This window comes from Artemia franciscana, chromosome 19, assembly GCF_032884065.1.
Source record: "Artemia franciscana chromosome 19, ASM3288406v1, whole genome shotgun sequence".
Lineage (NCBI taxonomy): Eukaryota > Metazoa > Arthropoda > Branchiopoda > Anostraca > Artemiidae > Artemia > Artemia franciscana.
The window spans coordinates 9,080,227-9,095,937 of NC_088881.1; the positions used below are offsets into that span (position 1 = coordinate 9,080,227).

The 15,711-nt window shown below is 34.5% G+C and overlaps 1 protein-coding gene across 1 annotated transcript in view; it reads left to right on the forward strand.

The window, feature by feature from the left end:
- The window catches only part of LOC136039060 (peroxisomal multifunctional enzyme type 2-like), a 55,772-nt gene that overhangs the window by 7,892 nt on the left and 32,169 nt on the right, over window positions 1-15,711 (forward strand). The window contains exons 3-5 of the mRNA XM_065722545.1: window positions 118-270; window positions 4,992-5,136; window positions 11,364-11,491. Of these exons, the coding sequence (XP_065578617.1) occupies window positions 118-270; window positions 4,992-5,136; window positions 11,364-11,491 (426 nt within the window). The remainder of the gene's footprint in view (window positions 1-117; window positions 271-4,991; window positions 5,137-11,363; window positions 11,492-15,711) is intronic.

A 15,711-nucleotide genomic window follows, 5' to 3' on the forward strand; every position in this document is an offset into this window, starting at 1 on the left:
GTTGTTAAAAGCTCAAAGTAATAAATTCCAAGTATTCCTGTTTTATTTGTCTTAGACAATATTTTCTGTGGTTCCCGAAGGTTTTAAACTATATTTAGTATTTTCTTGTTTATTTAGGTGGTAAAGCTGTTGCCAATTACGACTCTGTAGAAGATGGAGAAAAAATTATTAAAACTGCTATTGACCATTTTGGTCGTGTTGACATCCTTGTAAACAATGCTGGTATTCTTCGAGACAGATCTTTTCTAAAAACAGAAGAACTTGACTGGGGTAAGTGTTAATACTTTGGTTTATTTATTTGTCTAGGGAAATTATTTCTATAATGCAGTGTCTACCCCCCCCCCCCCCCCTTACCGATTAATTCCAATGCAAAATTCTGGAGACAGGGCTACTGTATTCCTTAGAAATGAAATCAATATTTATTCTTTATTACCTTCCTCATTGTTCTATATGGAAAAATGTTTCGAGATACGGTTTTCAAAAACTTTTCCTTCAGGGAACTAAATTCGCTTTTTTTAACCGAAGCTCTTGGACCCTATTTCCGGAAGATCGCCATTGACGAAGTCGGCAGAAGGTAGTTGTTGAATGCGTTAACTTTTCTGCATCCCGATGAAGTTTCAAAGCCAGTTTCTGCTCACAGTTTATTATATGTTGCCACGAAGTTACCCATCGCAACGCAAAAAGACATGTTAGTTGACGAGTTTAGACAAGTTAACGAGTCCGGTTATCCGGACTTCCATGGGAGCCAGGAAGGATCGACGACAAATGGAACAACGTGATCCAGGGAGGGAAATATCCAAACTTGTCTGAAGTCGCAAAAATGCCATGACCATTTCACACGTGTCTGCCAGGGTTGTGCGGGATTTCTCCCTTTCTGGGCGAGTTCTCAGCGAAGAAAGAGCTTCAATGAATGAACGAAATTTGAGTGCAAAACTGTTTTTGATAGATAGGTGGGGCAGATTCGGAGGACTTGCGCAAAATGTTGCTATCACTGAAGACTTGATAAAAACTCGTCAAATCCGCTAGAAAGAGTGATGATTAGCACTACAGAAGGAAAAAACTTTGGAAGAAAAAAATTGAGAAAGAACGGCAGGATTTAGAGGCAATAGAACGGCTGAAAGGGCAGCATCTTGCTAAAACCTCTGAAAAGATAGACAATAGAGACTCTCGAAAAATCTCTCTCTCTAAAAAAAAAAGAAGCGCTTGGTTCCAAGGAACAGGCCGCGGACTAGTTGCTGAAGGAAGCTCATAACCGCCTCAAAAAGGGCATTGAAAAGAAGGACATGGTCGAGATACAATTAGTGCAGGCTATAATAGATGGGACACAAAGAACCAGCTGCAGTTAGAGTCAAAGAAACAGTCACTGATTACATCTCTTTCCCAGCAGAAGGCAGTGTAAAAAATGGAAACAAATAGGTTGTGTATTCTATCTACCGTTCCCTTATCTCTTTCATCATTGTTTTGCATCTGATTTTTTGTATCCGAAAATAAAGTGTTAAAGAAAAAAGAAAGAAAAAGCTCCTCCCATGAAATGATGGTTCTCAGGTGGTCAGTTTCTTAATGATCACTTGGCCTCAAATAATGGAGAGATGTCTGCAAATGATTATTTCCATTTTTTTTTCTTAGTCAAGTGTCATTTGGTGTTCTGTCATTGCTTTTTCTTTCAAAAGCTTTCTGAAAACTGAATTTTGGGGTCCATTTTGCGTCCAGAATGGTCCCTTTTTCAACTAAAAATAGGTCCCTTAGTCCCTATTTTTCACCACTTGAACCTGTGGCAGTCCTACGCTTGTCTTCAAGCCGGAGACAATTCGAGACAATTTGCTGTTTTTTCGTACTGATACTTTTCAAAGATGTTTGATTGTTAAAGGATTCTTTTCAAAGATGTTTGATTATTGAAGAGAGTACAATTTCTTGCAACAATATCTACTAAGCTTCCAACTTTTGGTTTTCTTTTTTAAGGTTTTTCAATTGTTGTAATCCCCTGCTAAAGTATATACAAATATTTTTGAAATTACCAGTGTTTTCTCTTTCTGCAATTTAGTGTTTTTTCATATTGAGGTCTATTCAAATATATTTGTTTGTTGAAGCTACTCCGATTTCTAACATCGATATGTAGGCTACCGTACTAAGCTTCAAACTTAGGATTTTCTTTTTTAACGCTTTTGAGTTGTTGTAACCCCTTGTCAAAATAGAGAATCATCAGAAATTGTCGCTTTTTGGGCCTTCCTACTGACATTAAATAAATGATTGTGCTCAAGAAGGTTTTCTTTTTCAAGCTTTCAGAATTGTTCTAATCCCTTATTAAAATATATACAAATACTTTTGTAATTACCAGTTTTTTGCTGTTTACGCAATTTAATGTCATTTCATATTGAATCTTTTTAAAGATATTTGCTTATTGAAGCTAGTCTGATTTCTAACAACGATATGTACTAAGCTGCAAAGTTTTGGTTTTTCTTTTTTCAGGTTTTTCAATTACTGTAATCCCTTGTCAAAATAGAGAACATCATTTGTAATAATTGCCAATTTTCGTTTTTGGGCCTGATTCAGTTGATTTTATCTAATAAAATTATTTTTTTAACTTTTCAGGTATTTTTCTAGTTTTAATTAAAACATTAAAATTATTACTCGTGCACCGTAAATGTTTTGCAGTTTAAACATTAACTTTAGCGATTCTCAACTGAACTTAATAATTTGTTCAACTTTTTTTTCATGTCTACTTTTTTTTTCTGTATTTTTTTTTCATCTGTTGAGACATTGCTTATACTTATAACAAAACAAATCTGGTAATGATGTTTTTCTAACAACGATTTCCACTAAGCTTCAAACTTTTGGTTTTCTTTTTATAGGCTTCTGAATTGCTGTAGTCCCTTGTTAAAATATATATATACATATTTTTGCAATTACCAGTTTTTTACTCTTTACGCAATTTAATGTCTTATTATACTGAATCTTTTCAAAGATATTTGATTATTGAATCATATCCGAGATCGAACAACGATTTCTATGAAGCTTCAAACTTTTGAAGCTGAGTTTGAGGTTTGATTTTTTTTGGGGGGGGGGGGGTAATAACTTGTTGGGAATTTTTTTTTGGGGGGAGGGATAGTTTTCTTTAGACTACTCTTTACTGACTGTTCTCGGATCAGCTAATACAAATTAAGTATGACACAAAATCTGCTTTTGCAAAAACTTCTATGTCGAGGGAAATATTTTGCGCATCGGGCTGCCTTCTTTTAGCTTTTTACTTTGGATTACAAACATTTTACTTTGGATCTACAGCTGTCTGAACTCGCAAAGGCTGTTGGTACGTCCCTTTCAATGTTTGAAACTTTCTTAGCTTGTTTTTTTTTCAAGTATAGGGAAACAGTCATTCCTGACAAAACTGTCAGGGGTGCCTTTAAATGAGTTCAAATATGGAGATACGGACTTCTGCTTTAGTATGTGAAAGAATAAGCTACATGAGATTTATGGTTCGGGATTACCATCTTTGTACGTTTTACTAAATAGGTTAGGTCTCCAAGATGTGTACAATTGGCAAAGCTGGGTTTTAGGCTCAACATGCTCACACTTGCATATTTAAAAAGTTTTTGGGTTACAAACTTGGGAAGTTTTTAGATTTGTCATACTTGTATGCTAATGTAAGTTTTAAGGTTGCAAACTGTCTCTTTAGATCGGTTTGCTGAACTCGCAAAGGATTGTTGATACAGCTTGATCAGTTTTTGAAACTAGTTTAGTAAAATTCATCATACAGAAAAATATTGTTGTTCCCAATTCTCATCTTTCCCAATTCTAAAAAGCCTTAAATCTTCGATTCAATGAGCTGATCCTTAAGATTACACTCTAAGCTGAGCATACCATAACTCACCAAATTACAGACGAGATACATTATGGGCATTAGAGTCGCTTGTAATTTTGCTCTCATTGACAACTGCGACTCGGGCATAAGACATAACCATCCACACCAAAAAGACAAAATTACCTTTTTCCAGTTAACCGATTGGTTACGGGATTAGTTTCACTCCCTGTCAACCGGTTCAAGTCGCATCTCAAAAGCATCTCTTCCTGTTTCTTTCCTTTTCTCCTTCGGTCTTCGATCGATGCTTCACTATCTGGGGAATGGGACTTTCAGGTGTTAATCCAGCTTAGTCGGCCAAACACTTTGAAACCTAGCAAAAAATAAAAAACTTGAAACTAGCCTATTTTGTATACATACGAAACCCTATAGGCAAGTGTGTTCTCCTGATGAGCCCTTGTAATGGTTTGTTGCCTCTGAATTATTTGTCTTTATTGTTTTTATTGTTTGGTAAATGACGACTTATGATTATTGACGACATGACTGCATGTCCATGGATTATTCTTTATGGTTGATTATGCATGGCTATGCTATTTGACCTATGTGGTTGTATGGATGGGTAGGGTTAAGGGCTCATTCAAGTGCTGGTCTATATTAGCCACTAATTTAGGACAACAGTTATCCCTTTCTCCTTCTATCTCCCTTCTTTTTTCTTTTTTTTGTGCTTGTGCTGTTGCATTGATGATTTCTCTTTTCGTTATATGTAAGTTAATAGTTATTTCCGACGGAATTATCTAGCGTGCTTTCAAGTGATTCTGAAGACAAAGATACGAACTGTTACTTTACATACGTTACGTCACGCTACGTTACTACGTTACTTACGTTGCTTGTCACTGAGCAGTTACTATCTGACCTTTACTATGTCAGATCATTCTGTTGTTACCCTGCTCCACACTCCTTTGTTTGTGGCTGCGACAAAGATCACATAAGAGTTTCCTCAGGCTTAAACATGGGCTTGAACTTTTTTTGAATTTCAGGTTTTTGAACTTCAGGTTTTTGAATTCGATTTGTTATTATGAATGTTTTAATGTTGTGTCGTTTTTTAAAGCTTTCTTTATAAAGTGGTTCTTATTACTACAAATAAAAATAATATTCCAAGAGTTTTGGCAATTATATTGACTGAGAATTCTACTTATAGATCTGGTACAAAAAGTTCACGTAAAAGGAGCCTATAAAACAACAAGGGCTGCTTGGGAGTATATGAGGAAACAAAATTATGGTCGAATTATAATGACATCTTCAGGATCTGGTATTTATGGAAATTTCGGCCAAGCTAATTATAGGTAAATGTCGAACTATATAATGAATGGGTAAAACCTTAAATAGTATTTTTTTTTTTTTACCTAAATAGGTAAAAAAAATTCTACTCATAGATCTGGTAAAAAAGTTCACGTAAAAGGAGCCTATAAAACAACAAGGGCTGCTTGGGAGTATATGAGGAAACAAGATTATGGTCGAATTATAATGACATCTTCAGGATCTGGTATTTATGGAAATTTCGGCCAAGCTAATTATAGGTAAATATCGAACTATATAATGAATGGGTAAAACCTTAAATAGTATTTTTTTTTTACCTAAATAGGTAAAAAAATTCTACTTATAGATCTGGTACAAAAAGTTCACGTTAAAGGAGCCTATAAAACAACAAGGGCTGCTTGGGAGTATATGAGGAAACAAAATTATGGTCGAATTATAATGACATCTTCAGGATCGGGTATATATGGAAATTTCGGCCAAGCTAATTATAGGTAAATATCGAACTATATAATGAATGGGTAAAACCTTAAATAGTATTTTTTTTTTTTACCTAAATAGGCATGTCAGGAGAGTCTTCTTCCACCCCCTTCCAATGTTCTGGTATGATGTTTGCCATATATTTTTTGTAATAGAAGAATCTATGGTCATTTGCCCACCGAAAAAATGACACTTCAAAGTTTCAAAGACGATTATAATAGTAAAGGAAATCCTTTTGATTGTTTATGTCTTAAATGTCTGATAGAAATATTTCTGTTCATATCCAATTTGGGATCCAAGCTAAAAGATTAACGTAAGGGAAGATTTATGGAAAATTGGAACTTCTTTGGACGGGGTTAAGAGGGAGACTTAGAGTATATTGGCACAGGAGGAGCGCGCGTAGCCACTTTGAGGATGGCATTGTATTTTTTTAATGGTTTTTTGTTTGTTTTTTGTTGGAAAATATATCATACCATCCTGATACATGTCAATTCTTGGTCTTAATTTTATCATTAATTACCTTCCTAACCTAAACAAGACCTAGAACCTAGCAAAAAAAGGGGGGAAAATGCGAACCTATCATGTATTACAGGGGTTAAATTATATTTTTTGTAGAAACTTTTCCTTTGCCATCTCCCATGAATTCCCAAAAGGTCTAAGTCATTCTATAGAGGTTTTATTACAGCTTCTAATTTTTATTTTGCTCTATTTAATAGAATTCGATATAATCTGCTTAGTAAGGTTGGCAAAACATAATGATTGTTTCTTTCTTTACGGTAATTACATGCAAGGCGTTTCATTAAGACAGATAAAAAAAAAGTAAATGATAAATAGTTTTTTATTGGGTTGCGGCAGCCCACTGCAAGGGCTGGAATTTGATTTTTTGATAAGAGCCCCGTTTTCAGGCCACCCCACATTCAATAGGGGTTGGACACGTGTTGCAAAGACTATCGCTTTGGGTATCCGTTTTCTGATCATTCAGAACCCGTGTTCAACCATGCTATTCTAGCGCGTTCCAACTTTGAAAAGCCCATATCAAACACGTTCGGAACCCATAGATGAAAATTCTTTAAAACTTCGCTGGGTTGAACACGGAGCACCCAAAAACGATCTTTTCGAACCAGCTTAAAACTCTCTTTGAACTTAGTCCCTGAAAACATGACTTAAAACATGAGATCATGCTAAAGTGTTTCCCCGTTAATCCAAAGAAGGAAAGGGCAATTATTGGAAACAAAGTATTTTTTTTGTATTGAATCAGTTTTGAAAGTAGTAATTTTTTACAGTAGAATTACAGAGCGAATTTAAAGCGAACCGAACTTATCGTTTCGCAGGTTACGCAATATATATCTACATTACTGGTTCAAATAAAGTGGCTTATGATATTTGCCTGTACTGAAAACACAACAACGCAATAAAATAGAATTAGAAGAAGAAAGTTCTTAGAAGAAGAAGAAGAAAAGTAGCCTGCAGGTACTAAAAGATCAAGCAAGCTTAGTTGTCAGTAAATTGTTGACTTTCAGAATTCTACATGGACATATATGTATCGATACAAATGTATGACATGTATGATACATGACACATATGTATAATGCATATCTGTAGTATGTATGTGTGATACATGTATGTATCACGAGTCACTAAATTTGAACCAATTTCGCAGATACATGTTGAATAAACTGCTTAGCAATAATTTATGTTCGTTTCAAGTTTCAACTCTGTCGTTTTTTAAACTAATTTTTGTCTGTTATTAGGTTAAAAAATATGCACAATGAATCTTACAAAAAGACCTTTGTCGAACTTGAAAAAAACAAACAAGTCAATTTGAGGTTTTGTTAAAATAGAGTACTAAATAGTTATAAGATATTTAGATAAGATAGCTTGAACCTCTCTTAAATTTTCCAAAGAAAAGTATGTGATTTTGTCACTTAAAGAGTCCAAGTGGTATTCTCTTCTCGGTATCTTGTATACCGATATAATTAGATAACATGAGAATAGTAAAAATCCGCACGATTTGAAACAATCAGAAATTTGAAGCGACAAAATATAATGAAAAAACTTAATAAACAAACTTAAATATCCCTCTTAATATGATTCTACTCCCCAAAAATTTTGCTAGGCTAAAATAGAGTACTAAAAATATGACATTAATAAGACATTTAGATAAGATAACTTGCACCTCACTTAAATTTTCCATAGAAAAGTATGTAATTTTGTCACTTATTAGAGTCCAAGGGTAGTTTATTCTCGTTATCTTGTAGTAGCTGCAATAAAAGATTAAATTATTAATGAATCCCTTTTAGTTGAATTTTAATTTATTTTTATTTTTTATTTTGATCATTTATTATTTATTATTAAATATTTTTTTTTATTTTTAATTACTTTAAGTTGTTGTTATAGGTTATTATGTTATTGTTTTAAATTTAATTATTGGCTTTTAATTATTAATGAACACATCATGTTGTCCATCATGAAATATTCAGATTTTCGAAAACCCAAGAACATTAAAATAATTTTGATGTGTAGTTAATATAGTTTACAAAAATTGTGATTTTAATTAAATTTTTGTGTTATATTTTTTGGTAAAGCAAATTCCGAAAGCACAGAACACTTCTTGAAAAGCAGCCAAAATACACTGAAAAAATCTCCGTTTTTTTTTTACTTATGAACTCGCTGGTGATAGTAAACATTTGCCTAAACAGAGAAAATATGAATAGTGAGCTGTATTAATTTGTTTTTTTTTTTTATCATTTTTAATAGAAAATTAATAAATAACGACTGAAGAAATTCGATAATCCCGAAGAAGTGCTAGAGCTATCATGTTCTGTACACTGAAAAATACAATAAAATAGCTTAGAACAAATGAACAGTGAATTACTGAAGTGAGAATAGCAAAATCATTTTAGAATAGAACAAATGTAGTCAGTTGGTGATTGCAAGTATTTTATTTACTGCAAAGAATTCTGAACTTCTCATAAGAAAGTTTGCTTTCTTATGAGAATTTCAATTATGAAGTTAAATTTTTGTGCCGCACTACTGCAAAGAATTCTTAACTTCTCATAAGACTTCAACTTCTCATTAACTTCTCATAATTACTCTCTTTTTTGCTTCATCGACTTCAGCATGTTAGGCAAACTGATTTTTAAAATCATGTGAGCTATCTCTCCCTTCTAGGATAATATAAAGTTGTAACATATTTTTTCTAACTGTATTTTACTTCGATATTATCTTCTTTTTTTTCACTTAAAAAGACACTAGATATGGCAATTTTCTTTCAAAAGTTCCCTCTCCGAACATTCTACGACCACTGGTTCAGTACAATCATCCATACTAAAAAGAAACCGAGGAAGATATAGAGTTTCCTTTTTTGTTGAAAATGAGGGGACTAACTCTCTCACATGCTGTTTTATCGTGGCAATGCCAATGGTGCAGTTTTCGTTTTAATCCGGTAGCCTTTTAAGGGTTTTCAGGCTCCTTTTAAAAAATCTCATATCATTGTTGGATTAGGTTCAAATGATGATTCTTGCTCGCTTAACCGTTTTTTTTTTTTTTCAAAACACTTTTTTAAACTTCCGGCTAGTATGGTTGGTGGATCGCTTTTTACTAGGTCGCATACACAGCTGCAACCATGGTTATGTTAATTGGCGAAAGGGTAGTATTGAATCGCCCAAAAATGTACAAGATGACATCATGCGACCTAGTAAAAGATAATACCGTCTAAATTATCGCATGGTTTCTAAAGAATCTCCCTAGTATTCTCAATTATCTCATCCTTTCGCTTTTGAATTGTTGTCAGCATGCTGGCAAGACCTTGTCATTGTTACACCAAAATGGTGCTGACTTCTAGTGGGCCAAAGATCAGAATCTTCCTTGAAACACTGACTGGGGACTGAAGCCCTACAGACAAAAGCTCAGTAGGGTTCTACGTAGCCTCCCTCCTCAAGAGTATTGATGATCGAAGGTAAGACGATTAGCAGACCCTACCCCCAAAATAAAAAATAAGAAAGATATACATATAAAGTGCATAATTTTCTAAAAAAGAAAAAAAAGGCAACACGGATTTGCATACAATAAGCAAGAGTCTACAAGAAGACATCTTTACTGCAGAAAAAAAAAACGAAAAGATATTCCAGAAAAAAATTGAAGGCCTTGAAGAGTTCGGAGATTTAGCCTGTTGTACAAAAAACGAAGAGATATCAAAAAGCTATTTGCTCCTCTGGAAAGGCGATATATGATGATATGAAAATCACCTACCCCTCTCATTCCCTGGAAGACTAAACATGCACATAGGTAAAAACAAAATTCTGGGTATTGAACGTGGGGTTGTGAATATATTGCCAAGAATCTTCGCAAAATTATGCTTATCAGGAATAAAAGATTATGCACATGCGAACAGAATTGCCAAAATCGGAAACCACTTACCCCTCTCATTCTCTGGAAAACTAAACATACACATAGGTAAAGACAAAATTCTGGGTGTTGAACGTGGGGTTGTGAATATATCGCCAAGAATCTTCGCAAAATTATGCTAATCAGGAATAAAAGATTATGCACATGCGAACAGAATTGCCAAAATCGGAAACCACTTACCCCTCTCATTCCCTGGAAAATTAAACATGCACATAGGTAAAGACAAAATTCTGGGTGTTGAACGTGGGGTTGTGAATATATCGCCAAGAATCTTCGCAAAATTATGCTCATCAGGAATAAAAGATTATGCACATGCGAATAGAATTGCCAAAATCGGAAATCACTTACCCCTCTCATTTCCTGGAAGACTAAACATGCACATAGGTAAGACAAAATTCTGGGTATTGAACGTGGGGTTGTGAATATATTGCTAAGAATCTTCGTAAAATTATGCTCATCAGGAATAAAAAATTATGCACATACGAATAGAATTGCCAAAAAAAGAAAAGTAAATAAAAAGTTGTATACCAACAGTTCGACTGCGATTTTAAACCAGAAGAATGAGACTGTAAAGCACGTTGATGATTATTGGGCCGGTAGGAGATACGGCTGATTCGGTAGGAGCTAATATTGATATCGGTAGATGCACTGAATTATGTAATAAGTGAATCACTGAACACATAGTGTGCAAATACAGGAGCAAATATATTATGTTTTTTATTTGCGTTATCATTTTACTTGTATTATGTTTTGAATTTCGATTTTGTTTTGTATCTCATTTTCTGTCTTTCTCTTTTTTATATTATGCTCCGTTTATCATATGTATTTATAACAGAAAATAAATAAACTCAATTTGATTCAGTTATGCAGAGAATGTGTATATGTACATTTTTAGGCAATGTCATTTTGATAGGATATCACTTTTGGCCTGTGTTATTTTTGACTCATAGTTAACTTAATTCAGTAAAGCAATCAATGCTTTACTGAATTAATGAACACATCATGTTGTCCATCATGAAATATTCAGATTTTCGAAAACCCAAGAACATTAAAATAATTCTGATGTGTAGTTAATATAGTTTACAAAAATTGTGATTTTAATTAAATTTTTGTGTTATATTTTTTGGTAAAGCAAATTCTGAAAGCACAGAACACTTCTTGAAAAGCAGCCAAAATACACTGAAAAAATCTCCGTTTTTTTTTTACTTATGAACTCGCTGGTGATAGTAAACATTTGCCTAAACAGAGAAAACTGGTTTTATCATTTTGTCCTAATGAAACACCATGTGTTATCGTGTTCTTTTCAGTTCTTTTCTGCTTCTTCTCAAATTTTATTGTTATATTCCTTTTGGCAACAGTTTTCTTTTAGTGCTGCCAAGTTAGCTCTGGTTGGACTTAGCAATACTTTGGCTCAAGAGGGCAAAAGCAAAAATATTCATTGTAACACCATCGTTCCAATTGCAGGCTCTAGGATGACTCAGGGAATACTGCCTCCTGGTAAGGCAATTTGTAAAATCTTCTTAGAGTTTTTGGAAGAATTATGACAAGGTTTTTATCTCTAATCCTTTAGGGATTCATTCATGCTTTCTTAGGTTTAATCTTTCCTTACTTTCAATCCAAGCTTTCTTAGACAAAGTACTCGTGTTTACAAACGAAACTTAAAATTTAAATTGCACATTTTTGTTGCAAAGGCTCTTTTGTGATGTTACAAGATGAGTAGACTACATGGAGTTTTTGCTTTTGAGTAATGTGTCCTATGCACTTGTGTTTTTGCTTCTATTTGTTTAGAAGTCGAATTTTTCTTTTGGCGTTTTTTTTCTCTCTTTATTATTTATTTATTCATCATTTATTTACTCTGATTTTTTTATACATTTGCAAATAACTTATCTTATTTAAACTTAAAATCAACTTATCTTATCAAAATAATTCAAAATGAACTTATCATAAACTTACCTTATCTCGTGTAGATTTATCTTATCTATCTAATCTAATATTTATTTTATGTGTCATATCTAAACTTATCTTATCTATAAACTTAATCAAAATATAAACTTATTCATCTATAAATCAAAATATCAATAATAAACTTATCTTGTCTCATTTATCTATTTAATTTTTTTAATATAAAGAATGTATTTTTCAAAACTGAAAGGAAGGGCTTATTGCCCTCTCCCTAATTGGTATCCCTAATACAGTCCCTAAGAAGTCACCAATCGGCTTTCTCCCTCTGTTTGGGATCCAAGGTGGATTCCGAAAGAGGATGTGATCAAGACGTCAAGATCAAGCAGTATTTACTCAGATCTGCGATCATCTCAGATCTAGTTTCATCTATTCGTTGAGATTTTCGACTCGAGTTGCTGTGTTCAATCTTGCGTATCTGGTTTTCAGACTTAGAACGATAAAGTCTACAGAGGTCATTAGAACATTGAAAGACTAATATTTCATGTGCTCCGTTGGCTTGGACCGTGAAGACCGCTTCATTAAACAAATATTGCTCGGTGAACCCCTTATCAGCATTGCACTAAAGACAAGGAGCGCAGCTAAAGAGAAGGTGGATGCTAGTTCAACAAGATCTTGAGCCAGCTGGAAGTTTTTGCAAATTTGGACAGCTGTGGCAAATGGTGGCTAAAATTTGGCGAATATTTAGCTCAAGACCTACCATCATGGGACGCTAGTTCAACAGGATCCTGAGCCAGCTGGAAGTTTTTATAAATTTGGACAGCTATGACAAATTGTGGCTAAAATTCGGCGAATAGGTAGCACAAATCATGCCATCATGGGACGCTAGTTCAACAAGATCTTGAGCCAGCTGGAAGCTTTTGCAAATTTGGACAGCTGTGGCAAATGGTGGCTAAAATTTGGCGAATAGTTAGCACAAGACCTGCCATCATGGGACGCTAGTTCAACAAGATCCTGAGCCAGCTGGAAGTTCTTATAAATTTGGACAGCTGTGACAAATTGTGGCTGAAATTCGGCGAATAGGTAGCACAAATCATGCCATCATGGAACGCTAGTTCAACAAGATCTTGAGCCAGTTGGAAGTTTTTGCGAAATTGGAAAGCTTTGTCAAATGGTGGCTAAGATTCGGCGAATAGTTAGCACAAGATCTGCCGTCATGGGACGCTAGTTCAACAAGATCCTGAGCCAGCTGGAAGCTTTTGCAAATTCGGACAACTGTGACAAATGTTGGCTAAAATTCGGCAAATAGTTAGCACAAGACCTGCTATCATGGGAGATCCTCATTCAAAAGCTTTGTTCAGAGACCAGATGAGGTAAAACATTTGATCCGACTTCAAGCACAAGTAAGTAAGTACCGAGAGAAAGCCGTGAGTGTTGCTTTAGGTAGATTGCTTAAATAACCTCTCTAATAAATAGTTTCCACGATAGTGAACGTTGGCATATTCACGCTATCCAGCTAATCAGTGGTGTAGTAGATTCTTTGAATAAAAGGGATTTACTTGACACACATATTTATTGACACACTCGACATAGTATTAAGAAGCACTAAAACTGGGCTATTTAACTAGATACATAGAAATTGTACAAAGACAGACTACAGCCACTTTATGCTGTTAAAGAGACCCGTCAAAAAGGGAAAAAAATTCTGATACCGCATCGTGCGGCAGTAAGCTGGTTCTAACTTGTTCTGTCTTATGGTGAGTGTGTTCTGGAGTGCATTCGGGGGGAATATACACCTATGTTTCCAGCTTCATAGAATGTATTATCCAAATTTGATTGTAAGATTTAGGCGGCGGTCGTGGAGTGACTCGAGTCCCAGTAATTCAGGGGTATTTTTGTAGGAAGTACAACTTGTTTCCATCATAATTTTACAAACATATATCTGTATGGCCTCAATATTTTGGCTTAGCCCGGGGCTTAACTTGACGCTTAGACCCCAAAAAGGACACGCCTATTCTAGTTCAGGCAGAACTTGTGTCCTGTAGGCCAGCTTCATTGACTTCCCCTTGAAACCGGACCTTTTCGTTGTGATAATCGATTCCAGGGTAGTGTAGCCTTTGCGGACTAGCTCATTCACTTGGCTGTTAAATCTGCAATCAGTTGATAAAGTAATACTGAGTATGTAAGATCAGGCTATAGATAGTAATCAAATAAGAGTGACTGAATATCTTATAGGAAATGAAGTAAATCCAAAAGTATGAAAAATCAGTATTTTTTACTCAGAGAATTGCAGAAAATATTGCTGCTTATATTCACTGACTAAGGACAGAGGTCTTTTTTGGAAATAACTTTGAAAAGACATGAAGAGCTGGTTATTTACGTAATCCCATGCAATCTCAAGACCCACTATACGGCGATTACCTGAAGCATGCCCATATCAGAATCCGCTTTTGCCTCCACAGATAGGGTAACTATTTAGCAAATATATTGGCGAACTACTTAGCGGACTTATTATTATTGATATCATATACCCTTTAGCGGAGGTTTTAAACCATATCTAGAAAAGATACGAGTTCTGTATTTTCGCCGTGGAAGATTGTCACAGAATCGTGTTGATTGATCCTTTTGGTACCAAACTAAGGTTAGGGGTACCAATTAGAGAGGGAGCAAAAAGTTCTCCCCGTTATATTTTGAAAAACACTTTTTTTTATATTTCATTTTAAAAAATAAAAGAGATAAATACCCCCAACCCCTTACCTCCGTTTAAAAGATATTTCATTAGAAAACCGAGAAACTTAATTAATAAAAAACAATGTTTTTCTTTCACAAGTAGAGAGCGATATTTGAACAAAAAAATAACAGAAATTACTGTGAAAGAAGGAATAGAACATAAAAATGAACAAAAGCCTCAAAAAGTAAGGCTGGTGTTGCCTAATCTCTTACTCCTCTCCCCCAAAGGCTAAGGTACCATGGTAGCTTTCCTGAAAACCAAATACATTGTGTTGTTGTGAAAACTACTGCCATTTTAGAATTACTAAATTGTTTCAACTACATTAAATTGTTTTTTTTTATATTCGGCTTAAACCCGTGCAACTAATTTTCAAACTTTTCTCAACTGCAAAAAAAAAAAAAAATCTTAGCTGCCGAAAAACGGGAATTGCACTAAAAGAATGCTCTTGGTTTGTTGTGTATGTTTTAAATGTATTACCCGGATACCCTAGAATTAATTGTTTTAAATGTACTACCCGGATACCCTAGAATTAATTGTTTTAAATGTATTACCCGGATACCCTAGAATTAATTGTTTTAAATGTATTACCCGGTTCTGTCGTTTTTTTCTTCGGTCCTTTTCGAACTTGCTTGAAGTGATGATTCTAGGACTTTTTTGATGATTCTGAAGTGTTGAAGTTCTTTTTTTTTGGAATTTAAATTCTTGGTTTTTCCATATTTATCCTCTTTCAGATTTCGTTTTCGCTATTCTTCGTACTAACCTGATATGACTAACCTGTCATGTCACTGCCATAAAGTGATGTAACTAAACTGCGAATGTTGTTCTGTTCAGTTTGTGCAGAACATTTGAATGCAGATGAATACTGCAGAACCTTTAAATGTTCTTTTCTAGCAAAACTTTATTAATTAAACCTGAGAATATTGTTGTATAGAATATCCCTCAGAACATTACTGCAGCACCAAGCCATCCGAGACCATCACAGCTGCTTACGCTCCTCCTCCACCATACTCTATTTAAAGTTTCACATTTTACCATCTCCAATGCAGTTCCAGTTTCCTTTAAATCCTTCCTTATGACTTCCTCCAAT